The sequence below is a fragment of the Prenolepis imparis genome, unplaced genomic scaffold (assembly GCF_030444845.1).
Source record: "Prenolepis imparis isolate NDT839.2.m4 unplaced genomic scaffold, iyPreImpa1.0 SCAF_4, whole genome shotgun sequence".
In the NCBI taxonomy this organism is placed as follows: Eukaryota; Metazoa; Arthropoda; class Insecta; order Hymenoptera; family Formicidae; genus Prenolepis; species Prenolepis imparis.
The window spans coordinates 8,034,192-8,046,905 of NW_028141162.1; the positions used below are offsets into that span (position 1 = coordinate 8,034,192).

Here is a 12,714-nt window from a genome sequence, read left to right on the forward strand (position 1 = left end):
TTTACCTAAATAATTATATTTATTTAAATAAATTTTTCTTGTGCATATTTTTATATATCCAGTTTATCATTTAAATATTATATATCCAATTTATCCTATTTGTATATCCAAATGTTTTTAACATTGCAATTACTTCCATGTTTAATAAGTAAAAATTCTTATTTACATATTTATTTAATAAATGATAAATAATATTCTTTACTTATTCTAATTCTTTCTTTCAGTTCAATGTGTGATCAACGTGTTTCTCCCTGTTTGGCTTCAAGAGGACTAAAGACGCGCGAATTGCTCGATGAAGTGACCTATCCAAAAAGAGGGTAAGTCAGAAGTTATTAAAAAATTCGAAAAACGTTTTTCCGATTTTTATTATCATATATAGATCATATATTTTTTGAAAACACTTAATATATTTTACTTAAGATAGTAATATTGTAAGTTTATTGGACATGCTGGTTGGATCGTAACGCTGTCTGCCGCATGGCAGTGATTTAAGTGGAAAATTCGTAAATTACTCACTTCCGACGCTTCTATGATGATCATCGAATATAAGAATGTGTTTTTAACACGCGGGGAAGAAGGGCGCAAGGACGAAAAAATACATTTATAAAAATTACTCATGATCATCGTAATGTTTTCGTTTACGGCTTGAAATCGGGGCTCTTGATCAAATGGCGGGGGAATAAATTCTTCCTCTCTTTTCTTTTTTTTCTTTTCCTATAGTAAGATGGAGCGTCTTACATGAAATCGATCGCCTTGTCGATGTAATATGAAATATTGACGTAGTGATAATTCAACGTACATGATGCGCGTACACTGATTTACCTGTCTATATTTACTGTTTATTTGCCTATCTTCTTTTCTCCATCTCATCTAATTGTAAGTTATCACTAAACGGATGCGGTATTCGATACCGCGTGTTTTGTGGCGTGTGCGTGTTGTATTTTCGTGTAGGTGTGAATGCATTATATATGTTCCGTATTGATGTATGGTATGTAAATATAGATCTATAGCTGCTGGGAGACAGGGCTGAGCGCAGTTTCAGGCAGGTTCCATCCAATTACAGATATATTATATCATAGCAAACATCGTGACTATTTACAATAAATATACAATTGATTACGTTATATAAATAAAATATATATAATATCGTATCGTTAGGTTTAGGTTTACAGCAACACGTGACAGTAAACAATTAGATCAGCGGCAAAGTAGCATAATCTATCTAGGGTAGTGGTCGTAGTAGCATTAGCGTGGCTGACTCTCTTTTGCTTTTCTCTCTTTTGCGCTTGCTCACTCTTCAATATCTCTTACTTTCATGCTCTCTTTCTCTCTATCGTTCTCACATCAATTTCCGTCATTCGATTTCCTTTTTTTTCGGCGTGTAATCTCGCTCGAGTCCGAAATCGCGCATCTCGAGAACCAATCGCGCCGCAATGGTGGTTGCTGCTATAATTGGCCACTCTAGCTCCTCTCATGTATATGTATATATATATATATATTTTTTTTTTCTTTTTCAATATATATATACATATATTTATTTTATGTAATTATTTCTTCGCGCGCTCTACTTCGTTTCTTTTTAATTTAGAGAAGTACGCGGAATTGTTGCGGTCCCCCGTGACCGCCCGCAGGGGACGAACGAATCTGGAACGAGTTCGCAAAAACGAGAGATAAAACTTCACGGAAGTTAGAGAGTGAATTTTTTTTCCTAATATTATTAATTGTATCGCGTAAATCGATCGAGTCGAATTTAGGGACCCAGCCCGTACACACGTATCCATAGCTGCGGCCCGTTTATTAATTTGACACGTGATATTTAAAAATAGTCGATTCTTCTTGAACGCACATCCTTGCCGGATAATAACGGCGAATAATACGATTTAAGATCAATATAGTGCATGGGGGCAGTGGAAAGCAGGTGTGAGAGGCTGGCTGGCCGGGAAGGGACAATGAGTGTTTAGATGTCCACGAATGTCAAAGCACTCCTATTTCGCTTGTCCAGATGACAGCCAAAGTCCTCAGAAAATTGACAGAAAAGTTATCTTTATCTTATTAAAATAGAGAAGCGATAGTTGCGGTTCAAATCGTTATAATTATGATTAGACGTTTAGTCAATATAATTAAAAATTATTCAAGTGCATTCAGTTAATAATTCATAATTGAAAAAAAGCGATTGCTCGTAAGGAGAATCAAATGCAAAATTTATAATAAATTTTTTTGTAATAAATATTTTTATATTTTTTATAATAAATTTTCAAGATGAATGTGTGTCTTTAGAGATAAAGCTAGAATAAAGCAAAATAGAGTGTTAATTCCGGCTATATTAGATAAGCGAGGGAGGAATGCAGCTCGACGATCGACGAGTTCGTCCGCGAGAAAACGCGATAATGAACACGCGCGGAGATAGATTAACGGCGCGATTTCACGAGTTCCATTTTTTTTTACGTGTCGTTTTACGCGCGTTCGCGCGTGCGACGAGAACGTGAAATGTACAAAAAGGATCGTCCTTGCGACACCTCGATGGCACGAGCGCGCGCGCGTGTGAGTTCCGATGGCAACTCGTCTTGGACCGCGGTGTTGGGGATCGTCCAAACAACACAATACTTAAGAGAAGTCATAAAGACGTCCTAATATTTTGAACATCCTTTAGGACATCTTTTAGACGTCTTTTAGAATTTTGTGTTGGCTGGATAGTATAGGTCTAAACACTCGCTCGAGTTAAAAATACGTTTTACGAAGCTTTCCTATATATGTGTATATATATATATATATATATATTTATCTTTCTCTCTTTCTCTCTCTCTCTCTATATATATATACTTTTTTTATACACTCAGCATATAGATAACGTTTCTTTTTATCCTTCATCTATTCAGACAGCAATGTCGTTGTGCCACTAATTATATCCATAAACGGCACCGTCTCTAAAGCCGTATTGCAAAATATCAATGGCGAGTACGAACGTTCATGGAGACGCGAGCAAACGATACGCGCGATGGATCGATGGATCCAGGATTTGTGTAGAGAATAAGGGAGGAAGATGGGCGGAGGGAGAAAAAGGAGGAGAATCAATGAAAAGGAGACAAATGTGAATAGTAACGAGAAGGATTTCCGATGCTAAAGTGATTCAATGCACATATATGGGTTTTGTGCGCGGGCGATCAGCGCACACATATACGCATATACACGCATACACGTACACACACACTCGCACGCACGCACGCACGCACGCACGCATACATACATACACAGGCGAAAACGATCGGTACTTTGCGGGCAGTAATTTTGGATACACATACTTAGAGTACTCTCGGTGAGGGAACATAGTTTACGTTTGTTACGTTCATATCCAGCAAGCACAAATATGCGATATTTGTATACATATTATTTACCGATAAAATCTGAGTTTATCTCTTCTTCACATTTTCTTGAATTCTGGATTATACGCAGACATCATACGGCACACACGGCGCTCCTTTTTTTCGAAATTCCCGAATTACAGGGGATAATAACCACCGTCGATCCCGAGCGACTATCTCCCTGCGCGCACAAAAGTGCGATATAAATCACCGATCGGTGAACGATCGGGAACGCTTATACGCTACGAATAGGATACATCCGCATGTTAAAAATACGTTAGTCTCGCTATTGGTATCCGACGTATTCTCATACACGCTCATTGTCGCAGTCATATCATTCTCTACTTCGATATCTTTTCAAAATTTCTCTTTCTCTTTCATTCGCTTTCATTCTCTCTATCGCCGTACAAGAAAAGCACCACTTTATAATACAAATTCGTCTCATTCTTAACTGTCTAAAGCCGCGAACGGAATTCAAGCTCGAGACCGCGCGATCGAGTCCGCACGATCGCTGTTCCTCGTCCTCATTTAGGAGAGGAGATCGTCTCATCCTGTTTCTCTTTCTCGGTTCTCTTCTACTCTTCATCATGGAGCCATTCATTGTTGAGACACATTCCGTCCGTATTTGTTTTCGCGCCGCTTTCCAGCAATCGCAATCGTTACACTATACTTCCGTCATTCGTCATATTTCTTTCTAAGTCCGACGTTAAAATACCGCGGATTGAATGGACCCGGTCGGACAACATACACGTAGCTTGTTCACGTCATTGTTAACGTCAATAGTATCGTTCTGATTCATATTCTTCCCTCGTATTTATTCTATACCGAAAAAAGATTTCTACGTCAACGTAAAGCTATGTATTGACTAGTTTCTCTCACTCGAGTCGCTCTCAACAACGAATGGCCTACTCTCCGCGATTCTTTTTTCTATTTTCAAGCTTCGCGATATACCTATATTTACCTTGTATCAATGCGGCGTACCGTTGTGCAGTTTGCACGCACAATATCACGGTCCGCCGTCGTTTACTTAGGCCTCGAGCGCAAGCTCGACGAGTTTTTGCCTGCCTTGCGAACATAATCAATTGCAGATCCTTATTTAAGACCTGCGAACTAGCAACGAGCTCCAGTTGTGTCCACGTCGCGCTAAACCTGCGGAAGAATCTCGCACTTTTTTTTTACTCCCTTCCATGTTACATACACATATACAATCAGCATTTCTGTATACATTTCATCCGGTTATCCTCTCTTCCCGGTTATCCTGCCGTCGCTTATAAGGCTTTCGCGGATCTGCCAATCGCGGATCGGTCGCGCAGCTGGTCCGTGGAGCGAATGCTTGGTGAAATTCGCGTTCCTCCGCGTGTGCTTAACGCTCTTACACACTATATAGCCTATATCTCGCGCGCAATATGTATATATATAATATATATATATATATATATAATATAACATTATAGTGTTTTTGGCATCTTTGAAATACACAAATAGACTTTGGTATAAAACTTTTTGATAGTGTTCAGTACACGTTTATATATGCGCGTGCATATATATATGGACGCTGCGCGTTACAGCGACTCGCTCGATTCTTTTACCCCCTCGTTCATTTCTTTCTCTTTTCTTCTTCTCTGTGATATCGTTCACACGAAAGTTCCTACGGTTTCGATAAACTGGACAATGTCCCCGCGCGAGGGGGACGATACGACTGACTCTTGAATACGGTGTCGCTCTAGCACATCTTGTCCAACCACCAGAATTTACAGGACGACGCGCCTCTCCTCCTGCGTCGTTTTTTACTCGACTGATCGACGGCCTTCTTCACGAATCTGATGTTGTAAGGGTCCTCCGCGAGCTCGGGATACTGCTGCGCGTCGTGTATGTACTCGCCCTCGTAATTGGACGCGAGGCCAACTTTTACTATTTCATCTTGCTCAGCGACCATCCATTCAACCGAGGTAGGAGTGTTCGCCTTGAGTGCCTCGCGCTCCCGATGCCACGCCTTCCTGATGGCAGTTGTCTTCGCGTGATGCAATAGTCTCTGCTTCTCTTTCTCCGCCGTAGTGCCATAACGGAGATTCACTACGTAGCTAGCGCCATGTATTTTTACATCGATAAGCGAGCTGCTACCACTGCCGTTCTCATTCTCATGAAAAGTCGTATTTACTTGACCACCCAGTCGTTTCAACTGACCACGATCCTCACTAGCCCGCCAGGTCTCTTCCTTGACGAAGTAGAAAGCGTCTTGCTGCGCGCTATGCACGACGAACGTGAATGGCAAAAAGTACGAGCGATTAAATACAGACGTGAATACGTCGCCGTAAATCGCGTTAGCACTCGGTACGCTGGATACCACCGCCTGACCATCGGCGGTCCTTGACACCAGGATACCCTTGCCGAATGGAGGATCGGATGCCGCGCCGAGACGGCTGGGTATCAGCTCGCTGGTGTCCTTCTTCAGGGCCGATCGCGGCGGTGCCGATAAGCTTACAGCGTCGCCCGAGTGTCTCTGGGTGATGTATGCGAGAAAACCGGATTGAACACCTAGATTGCGCGTTCTTTTCTTCTTTCCGAATATCGAAGTACCCGGACCGAGAGCCTGTGGTACAAGACTATCTGGCAACTCATCCGGGAATAATTGAGGTGCCAAACTCTTTAGATCGTACCCGAGATGCGACAGCCATGATATGTGATCTAGAATAAATGTATTAATAATAAAAATATGTAAGATATAAAGTACATATTTTAATATAGAATTTATATAAATTATTTATATAAATTAATATAAATTTTGATTCATATTGTTAATGTGAATTTTACCAGTAGGTTGACTCGGTCTATCGGTATGTCTGACATCAATAGGATCGTTTCCATTAAATCTGTAAAGATGTAGATGTGTCGGCTTGTTAATCCGATCCAAAACGTTCTCCCAGAGTGGTGACATCCACTGGCCTATCAATGGATCGTAAACCTTCCCGTTTGGCATATGAACCAGAGACGTGACCTATAAATCAATTATATTAAAAAACATTAAGTACAACAAACGAAACTTTAGATACCATCATTATTCAATCTTGAACTTGTTGACTTCAATAAACATGAAAATTTTTATCATTTTTCTCGTCATATTTTAGAATATTTCTAAAGTTACATATGTGTGTATAAATGTGATGAATATGAGAATATGAAATTTTTATTCACCTGATCCAAAAGTCCGCCACAGAAATCGACCGGTAAATAGAGATAGGGATTCGAATCATAAACGATGTGACCATAAGGCGATCGCATAATTTCTCTGATGCCCTCTCCATATTGATTGAAGATCATAATGGGCGTACCACACTGATCGGTGGCGATATAATATTTGTGTCGATATACTTGTGCATATATAAGATGTCCTCTGTCATCGTAGACTAGCGACATCAATTTACCATCGCGCGGACTGTATATTTGGCTCACTTCGTGTGGGCGTTTCTGATTGTTGTAGAAGAATTGCGTAACATTGCCGTAGTTGTCCTTTCTGGTGGCTAGGCGATCTAAATGATCGTAATAGTATCGTACGTCGAAGCGGCCGCGTTTAATAGCGCGCACGAGAAGTCCTTTAGCATTGTAATTGAATCTCTCCTCCCTTGCATTTTGCACCACCAGACCTCGATTATCGTACTTGTAGAGGCCCTCGCCGAACTTAACAATTCGGTCCATATTGTTGTATTCCATCGGGATCGTATTACCTCGATACGTAAGTGATAACATGTTGCCGTTCGCGTCGTACTTGAAACCCCAGGGTTCCTGCGCCTCTACGCCGGTCAGCTGACCGTCACAGTCCCACGTGTAGTTCTTCACATTGGTATACGTGTTGACGGCGACATTGCGCGTATATGTTCTCGTCTGGTTAATGCGGCCGCGTGAATCGTGCGTGAATTCCATCCTGAACACCTCCATTCGATGGATCGTAACTGTGACCTGAGTTTCTAAAAATCTGTCGTCTGTAGTACGCGAGAATAGCGCCGTGCCATCGAGCACAGTCGTCTCATTGGGTTGCGGTCTCGTCACTTTAAACTGGCCGATCTGCTCCAGCATTCCCGATCTCGGACTATAAGCCATGGTGTGCGGCGGCAGCGTCTGTCCGCCTATTCTACCTTGTACCGCAATCAGACGGAAATTCGAATCATATTCAAATGTGAATTTGGCATTACTCAGACCGGTCTTGGCGCCGAAATCTATACGCTCTTCTACTAGGAGCCCTGCACTATACTGATAATCCCACTTGTATTCCACGTCTCGCTCAGAGTGTATTACTTCGGAAGGTAGTCCGCTCTCGGTGTATCTGATTTCACTCTTGCCGTCGCCGTGAACGACTTCTGCTAGTTGACCCGAAGTGTGATACCTATAAACAGTACGAGCTCCATCTCCTGGAAAAACAGTTTGCAGCAAGTTTCCATCGTGACTATAATGTTGCAGATAGGCTCTGGTGCTGCCAGGCGGAGTGTACGTCACTCTGAGAAAACCGAGGGAAGCCTGACAGGAAAAGGAATGTTTAGTTTCCGAGGGCAGAATAATATGTCGTAGTCCACCGTCGTCGTCGTACTGTAGCGAGAACTGCCTGTTGCTGGCGAGCGTGATTTTCGACAGCATGTTAAAATCATTGTAAGTGTACCGTTTCGTGCCATCTTTACTGTTGGTGATTTCTGCCAACTGACCATGTCGGTCATAACCATACGACTCGTCGGAGGCACCCCATTTCCAGCTGTCAATTCTATTGAATCGATCGTAGGTGATGCTGAGATTATGACCCTGTTCATGTGGTTGCCAGACTAAGGGTAGACCAGCCGGATCGAAGGTCACCGTCAACAGCGGAGTCCCCGCTTTGTCATAGAATGTTTCGCGACTAAATGCTTGCTCGAATTCGACGCCTATCATTCGCGTATCATTCACCCAGATCTCTCTGTTGAGTGTTTGCTGAGGATGGCTAACATCGCCGACCAGGTTATACGTTGTCGTCATGGTGTTCGTTAATTCGCCCAGCGACATTAATTGATAGCTCCACATAGGCAACATCTCCGCTTCCACCGGCAAAGCTGCCTCTAACAGCGGATGTTTCGTCGTAGCCGCGCTCAATATTCTACCGCCACCAGGTAGAAACACTTCCAGACTACTGTTTGTAAATGCGACTGCTTTCATAAGCTTAGTGCCTACAAACATAAAATATTAAATTAAGTAGCTTATAGGTCTCTTTAATTATAAATTCTCCTTATATTGTATATCAATATATCGAGATAAGATATGATAGATAAAGGATAAAGTAAAAATTATCTAATAATTTAGCTAATCTAAATAATTAAAAGAAATACATACCGTCAGTGATTGTCAACATCTTCGACTTCTCGTTCTTCATCTTAAACTCTACGGCTCGCTGTTTGTCGCCTTTTGATAAGGCTTGTAATGGTGCAGACACTTTAACTGATAAACCCTCATCATCAGATAAATCCGATGATAATTTTAGTTTTTCGCCTGTTGGCAATATCACATCGGTGACACGTCCCAAATTATCGTAATTATATATGTACGTTTCATCACCCTGAAATTCATATTAAGATATCATAATATATTTATATATTATATAATAATTTCGTAATATATTTGTACAGATCCTAAAAATATACTTTGTTTCATCAACAACATATAATTTATTCGTAAAAAAATTTCTAAATTATTTTTCTCACATGATTGAATAAAGAGAAAAGGATAAATATATTTATGCGATAAAGTGATCTCCATATTGTTGATGAAATTAAGTCAAATGAAAAATTCCAACTTACTCCTGATCGACTGGTAAGCAAACCAGTCGAGCCATCATAGCCCAAAGCAATTTCCGCTCTGCCGCGTTCTGATAATTTTTCCAAGAATCCAACTGCGGAAATCTTCAACTCGGACTTATGATCCTGAGTATTTTCGATAGAGCTAACGACGCTGCTGTAATCTCGTAGAAATTGAATTTTATTTCCCGCACTATCCGTCACCGTGGATAATTTGCCGAAGCTTGTGTTCTTGCTGTACAAGAAAGAATAACGGGTCTTTCCGGACGTCAAGTCCTTCGTAGAGATGTGTTGGCCATAACGATTGAACACGTAGATTTCGTTCGAAGGTGGGAATGGAATGTGGAATTCTCCGCTCTCGTCATGATTCGGAAGGTACGGTTGAAGAGCCAAAATATGAAGACTACCCTGATCGGCCACGTGTAGGATACCATCCGGCGAAACCGCCAATGCGGATATCGCGATAAACTTGGCATTCGACGATAGAAGTGTCTCCGTGCTGCTAGTGTCATCCGTGCAAGCGCATGCATCCATATCTTTAGTGCTAGGTGTGGTATTGTTGCACTCGCATTGGCCACGCAATCTCTCTTGCTGCTGACCCGCAAAGTGCGACATCTTCCCGGAAGAATCAACGATTCTGATGGAGTTCACTCGGTGAGAATCGCGATCCGCTATATACAGTTCGCCAGTTGGACTAAAACCAACGGCTAATACGGAGCCAAGTACTTCGTCCGATTTCTTCGGATTAATCGTCATCGACGAATTCAATTTCGGCAGTTCTCCGTTACTGTTGCTGTTGCTATTTGCATTGCTAGTGCAGTGAAGAGGTGTACCAGCAACCACGCGCACTTTCAGATCGCTGGTGAGTTTTAAGACCAGTCTGTCGTCGATAAAATGCAAAGATCCGTCCAGCGGGCTCAAGGTTAATCCGGTCGGCCATTGTAATTGAGCCTGATGTGCGGGAATGGCTCCGATGCAGGGTGCCGGTGACCAATGATTATGATGACCATGATGTCCCACAAGCGTGTGTATAATACCTCGCGGATCAACCGCACGAATGTTCGTTCCATCGGCGATGTACATCGTTTTGTCGGCCGCAATTGCGATTCCTATAAATCACAGTATATAAGTCGTGTCCTGTAATTATTTTGCAAGCGACTTTTGAATTTGCAATCTTTTTTATTCGCAAATATACGTTTGTATGTAACATTATTAAAAATTGTTCTAATAATGATGCAAGTATCTTTCGAGAGTGTGATACAGGCACGTCTCAATTCCTCCCTTACCTTTGGGATGAGCCAATTTCGCATTAATGGCCGGACCTTCGTCGCCGCAATGTCCTTCATCACCCGGAATGCATCTTTCGCCATTTCCAACGACGGGCTCGATATTGATACTGGGATCTTGGACTTGTTCGAGCGAGAGAGCTTTCAATATTTGATGTTTCTCCGGGTCGCTGATGTACAAGTGTCCATCAGCCGGCGAGATGCACAGATAATACTGATATGCTACTTGAGTCGCGCTGCAAGAGATTTGAAAAAAATTAAATTACATATCAATATATTTGCGTCGTACAAATTTCGCGAGATTCGAAAATTAATTACCTTAAAATCAGGACAGTGTAAACTTTTCCTTCGGGCGTGATTCTACGTACGAGATTAAAGTCTCCTACATATATGCTGCCATCGGGACCACTGGCAAGCGCTACCGGCGTCAGGAGTCTGGCATCCTTGGCAAGACCATCGCAATTCTGGCATACCAAGGTTCTCTGGAGGCCGGTGCCCATCACCACTTTCACAGTGCGAGGATACTGCTTGAAATGGAGAGTAGAGCCATCTCCTTTCTGCAGGATCCCTTCGTGAAAGTTGTAATGGTGATGGATGTCGAGTCCCCAGCCGCCGATATCGGAGATATCGACATCGAATCCTTGCAGAGTGGCCGTCTGCGTTTCCCATATCACCAACGGACAAGTGGAATGCTGATAACCGATCGAAATTCTCGCCTGCGCCACACCATATACTTTCTGCTTGTAAACGTTCCTCTTGTTCCAAGCGAACGTGTGCGTTAAGTTCGGATCGGCCTCATACGTTTTCGTGTGGAGCGAGCCCTCGATCTCCACGTGCACGTGTACGTGCGTCAGCGATTTCGGAATGAACGGCCCAGTCAGTTGCATTCTCACGGTAGAGAGATAGCCCGCAGCCTGGCTGCTTTGATACATCAAGTGGAGATTGGAGCCCGGAATAGCGATGCTTTCTTGCACGATCTGCAAACGATGTTTAACGTAAAGCAGTGTTGTAATTTTCATTATATTGTACATCGTTTCCTTTACGATGCTCTTTTTGGCTTCTAATGCACATCATCGTGCAAAATTTGTGATATAACATTTATTAATTTTAAGATCTTGTTGCTTTTCCTCTATTCAGAGGTATCGAAAATAATTTCTATTTTTAAAAGTAATTGTATCGTATAAAAATTTTATCCTGCAGCAGCAGAATCAATACGACGTTATTTTGATTGACGGAATTATTGTTACGTAATTATGAAATCGCTTCCGAAATTTACCTGATTTTCAGCAAAGACCAAGCTCTTTCCAGGTAAACCGCCAATCTTCTCAGGCATCCACGTGCTAACGATAATAGGTCGTAACGTCTCGTGATCGTGTTCCAAGCATGGGCCATGCTCACTAAAGAGTCCCATCGAAATCCCTGGGAAGCCTATTATATTGTATTCCATAAATAATAAGAAACTCAAAAATGTATAACACTCAAGGACGGAACAAAGACGGCACACACGTTGAACAGTTCTGAAAACGAGCGTTATTCCGCGAAGAACGTAGACTAAGCATTCGCGATAATATAAATTATATAAATCCCTTTAACAAAATTATCGTAAAAGAAAAGTCCGAGAGAATTATCCGCTTTTTTATTATCGTTCCTTTTCCCTGCACATGCAGGGATTTGTTGGTTTCAGGTGATCGAGCACGTACGCGCGTTTATCGAAACGTTTGTGACGTTAATGGGTAACGCGATCCAACACGTAACAAGAGAAGATATATATCTATATCGGACCGACTGACAAAACAAAAATCCTGTAATGCATATCCGAGGGTTCGATGCTTACCCACTGCAGGGCTCGGCGGCTGGTTAGATTTAAACTCGCCTTCCTTGCTGAGGATCATCACAACGGGCGGCAGGACGACGATCTGATTCCAGGGTACGAAGACGGTCCTCGTGAGAGGCTTGAAGGGGCTGCGTTGGAATTGAAGCGTCACGGCGCCTCCACCATTGACCAGGACGTCGAACCTGATCAAAGTACGTAAATGCATTTCGAACTCTATCGCCGCTGATATTACGTAAGGATCTGACGTAGATCGATCAAGATAGTGCGAAGGTACTATCCGGGAATGAATGTCCGACGAGGCCTTAGAGTTGGAACGCGTATCTTGGAAGCTTTTTCATCCCATCTGATTAGTTCTCTCTAAATGTGTGATATATATATATATATATATATATATATATATATATATATATATATATATTCTCAGCTAC

General features: G+C 42.0%; 2 protein-coding genes across 9 annotated transcripts in view; one reads left to right on the plus strand and one right to left on the minus strand.

Annotated features, from left to right (window-relative positions):
* Window positions 1-347: 347 nt before the first annotated feature.
* Window positions 348-12,714, minus strand: part of Ten-a (Teneurin-a transmembrane protein) — a 466,667-nt gene continuing 454,300 nt past the window's right edge. For 7 of the 8 annotated variants that reach the window (XM_083036192.1, XM_083036190.1, XM_083036191.1 and 4 more), the window contains 9 exons: window positions 12,287-12,468; window positions 11,729-11,880; window positions 10,771-11,429; window positions 10,453-10,688; window positions 9,170-10,275; window positions 8,706-8,928; window positions 6,552-8,542; window positions 6,171-6,354; window positions 348-6,044 (listed from right to left, as the gene is read on the minus strand). In XM_083036192.1, the coding sequence (XP_082892318.1) occupies window positions 5,083-6,044; window positions 6,171-6,354; window positions 6,552-8,542; window positions 8,706-8,928; window positions 9,170-10,275; window positions 10,453-10,688; window positions 10,771-11,429; window positions 11,729-11,880; window positions 12,287-12,468 (5,695 nt within the window). In that variant the 3' untranslated portion in view covers window positions 348-5,082. The remainder of the gene's footprint in view (window positions 6,045-6,170; window positions 6,355-6,551; window positions 8,543-8,705; window positions 8,929-9,169; window positions 10,276-10,452; window positions 10,689-10,770; window positions 11,430-11,728; window positions 11,881-12,286; window positions 12,469-12,714) is intronic. The other variant, XM_083036189.1, reaches the window with a different exon arrangement.
* The window catches only part of LOC145935112 (uncharacterized), a 133,762-nt gene continuing 133,397 nt past the window's right edge, over window positions 12,350-12,714 (plus strand). The window contains exon 1 of the mRNA XM_083036199.1: window positions 12,350-12,477. The gene's annotated coding sequence lies outside the window, so the exon portion shown is untranslated. The remainder of the gene's footprint in view (window positions 12,478-12,714) is intronic.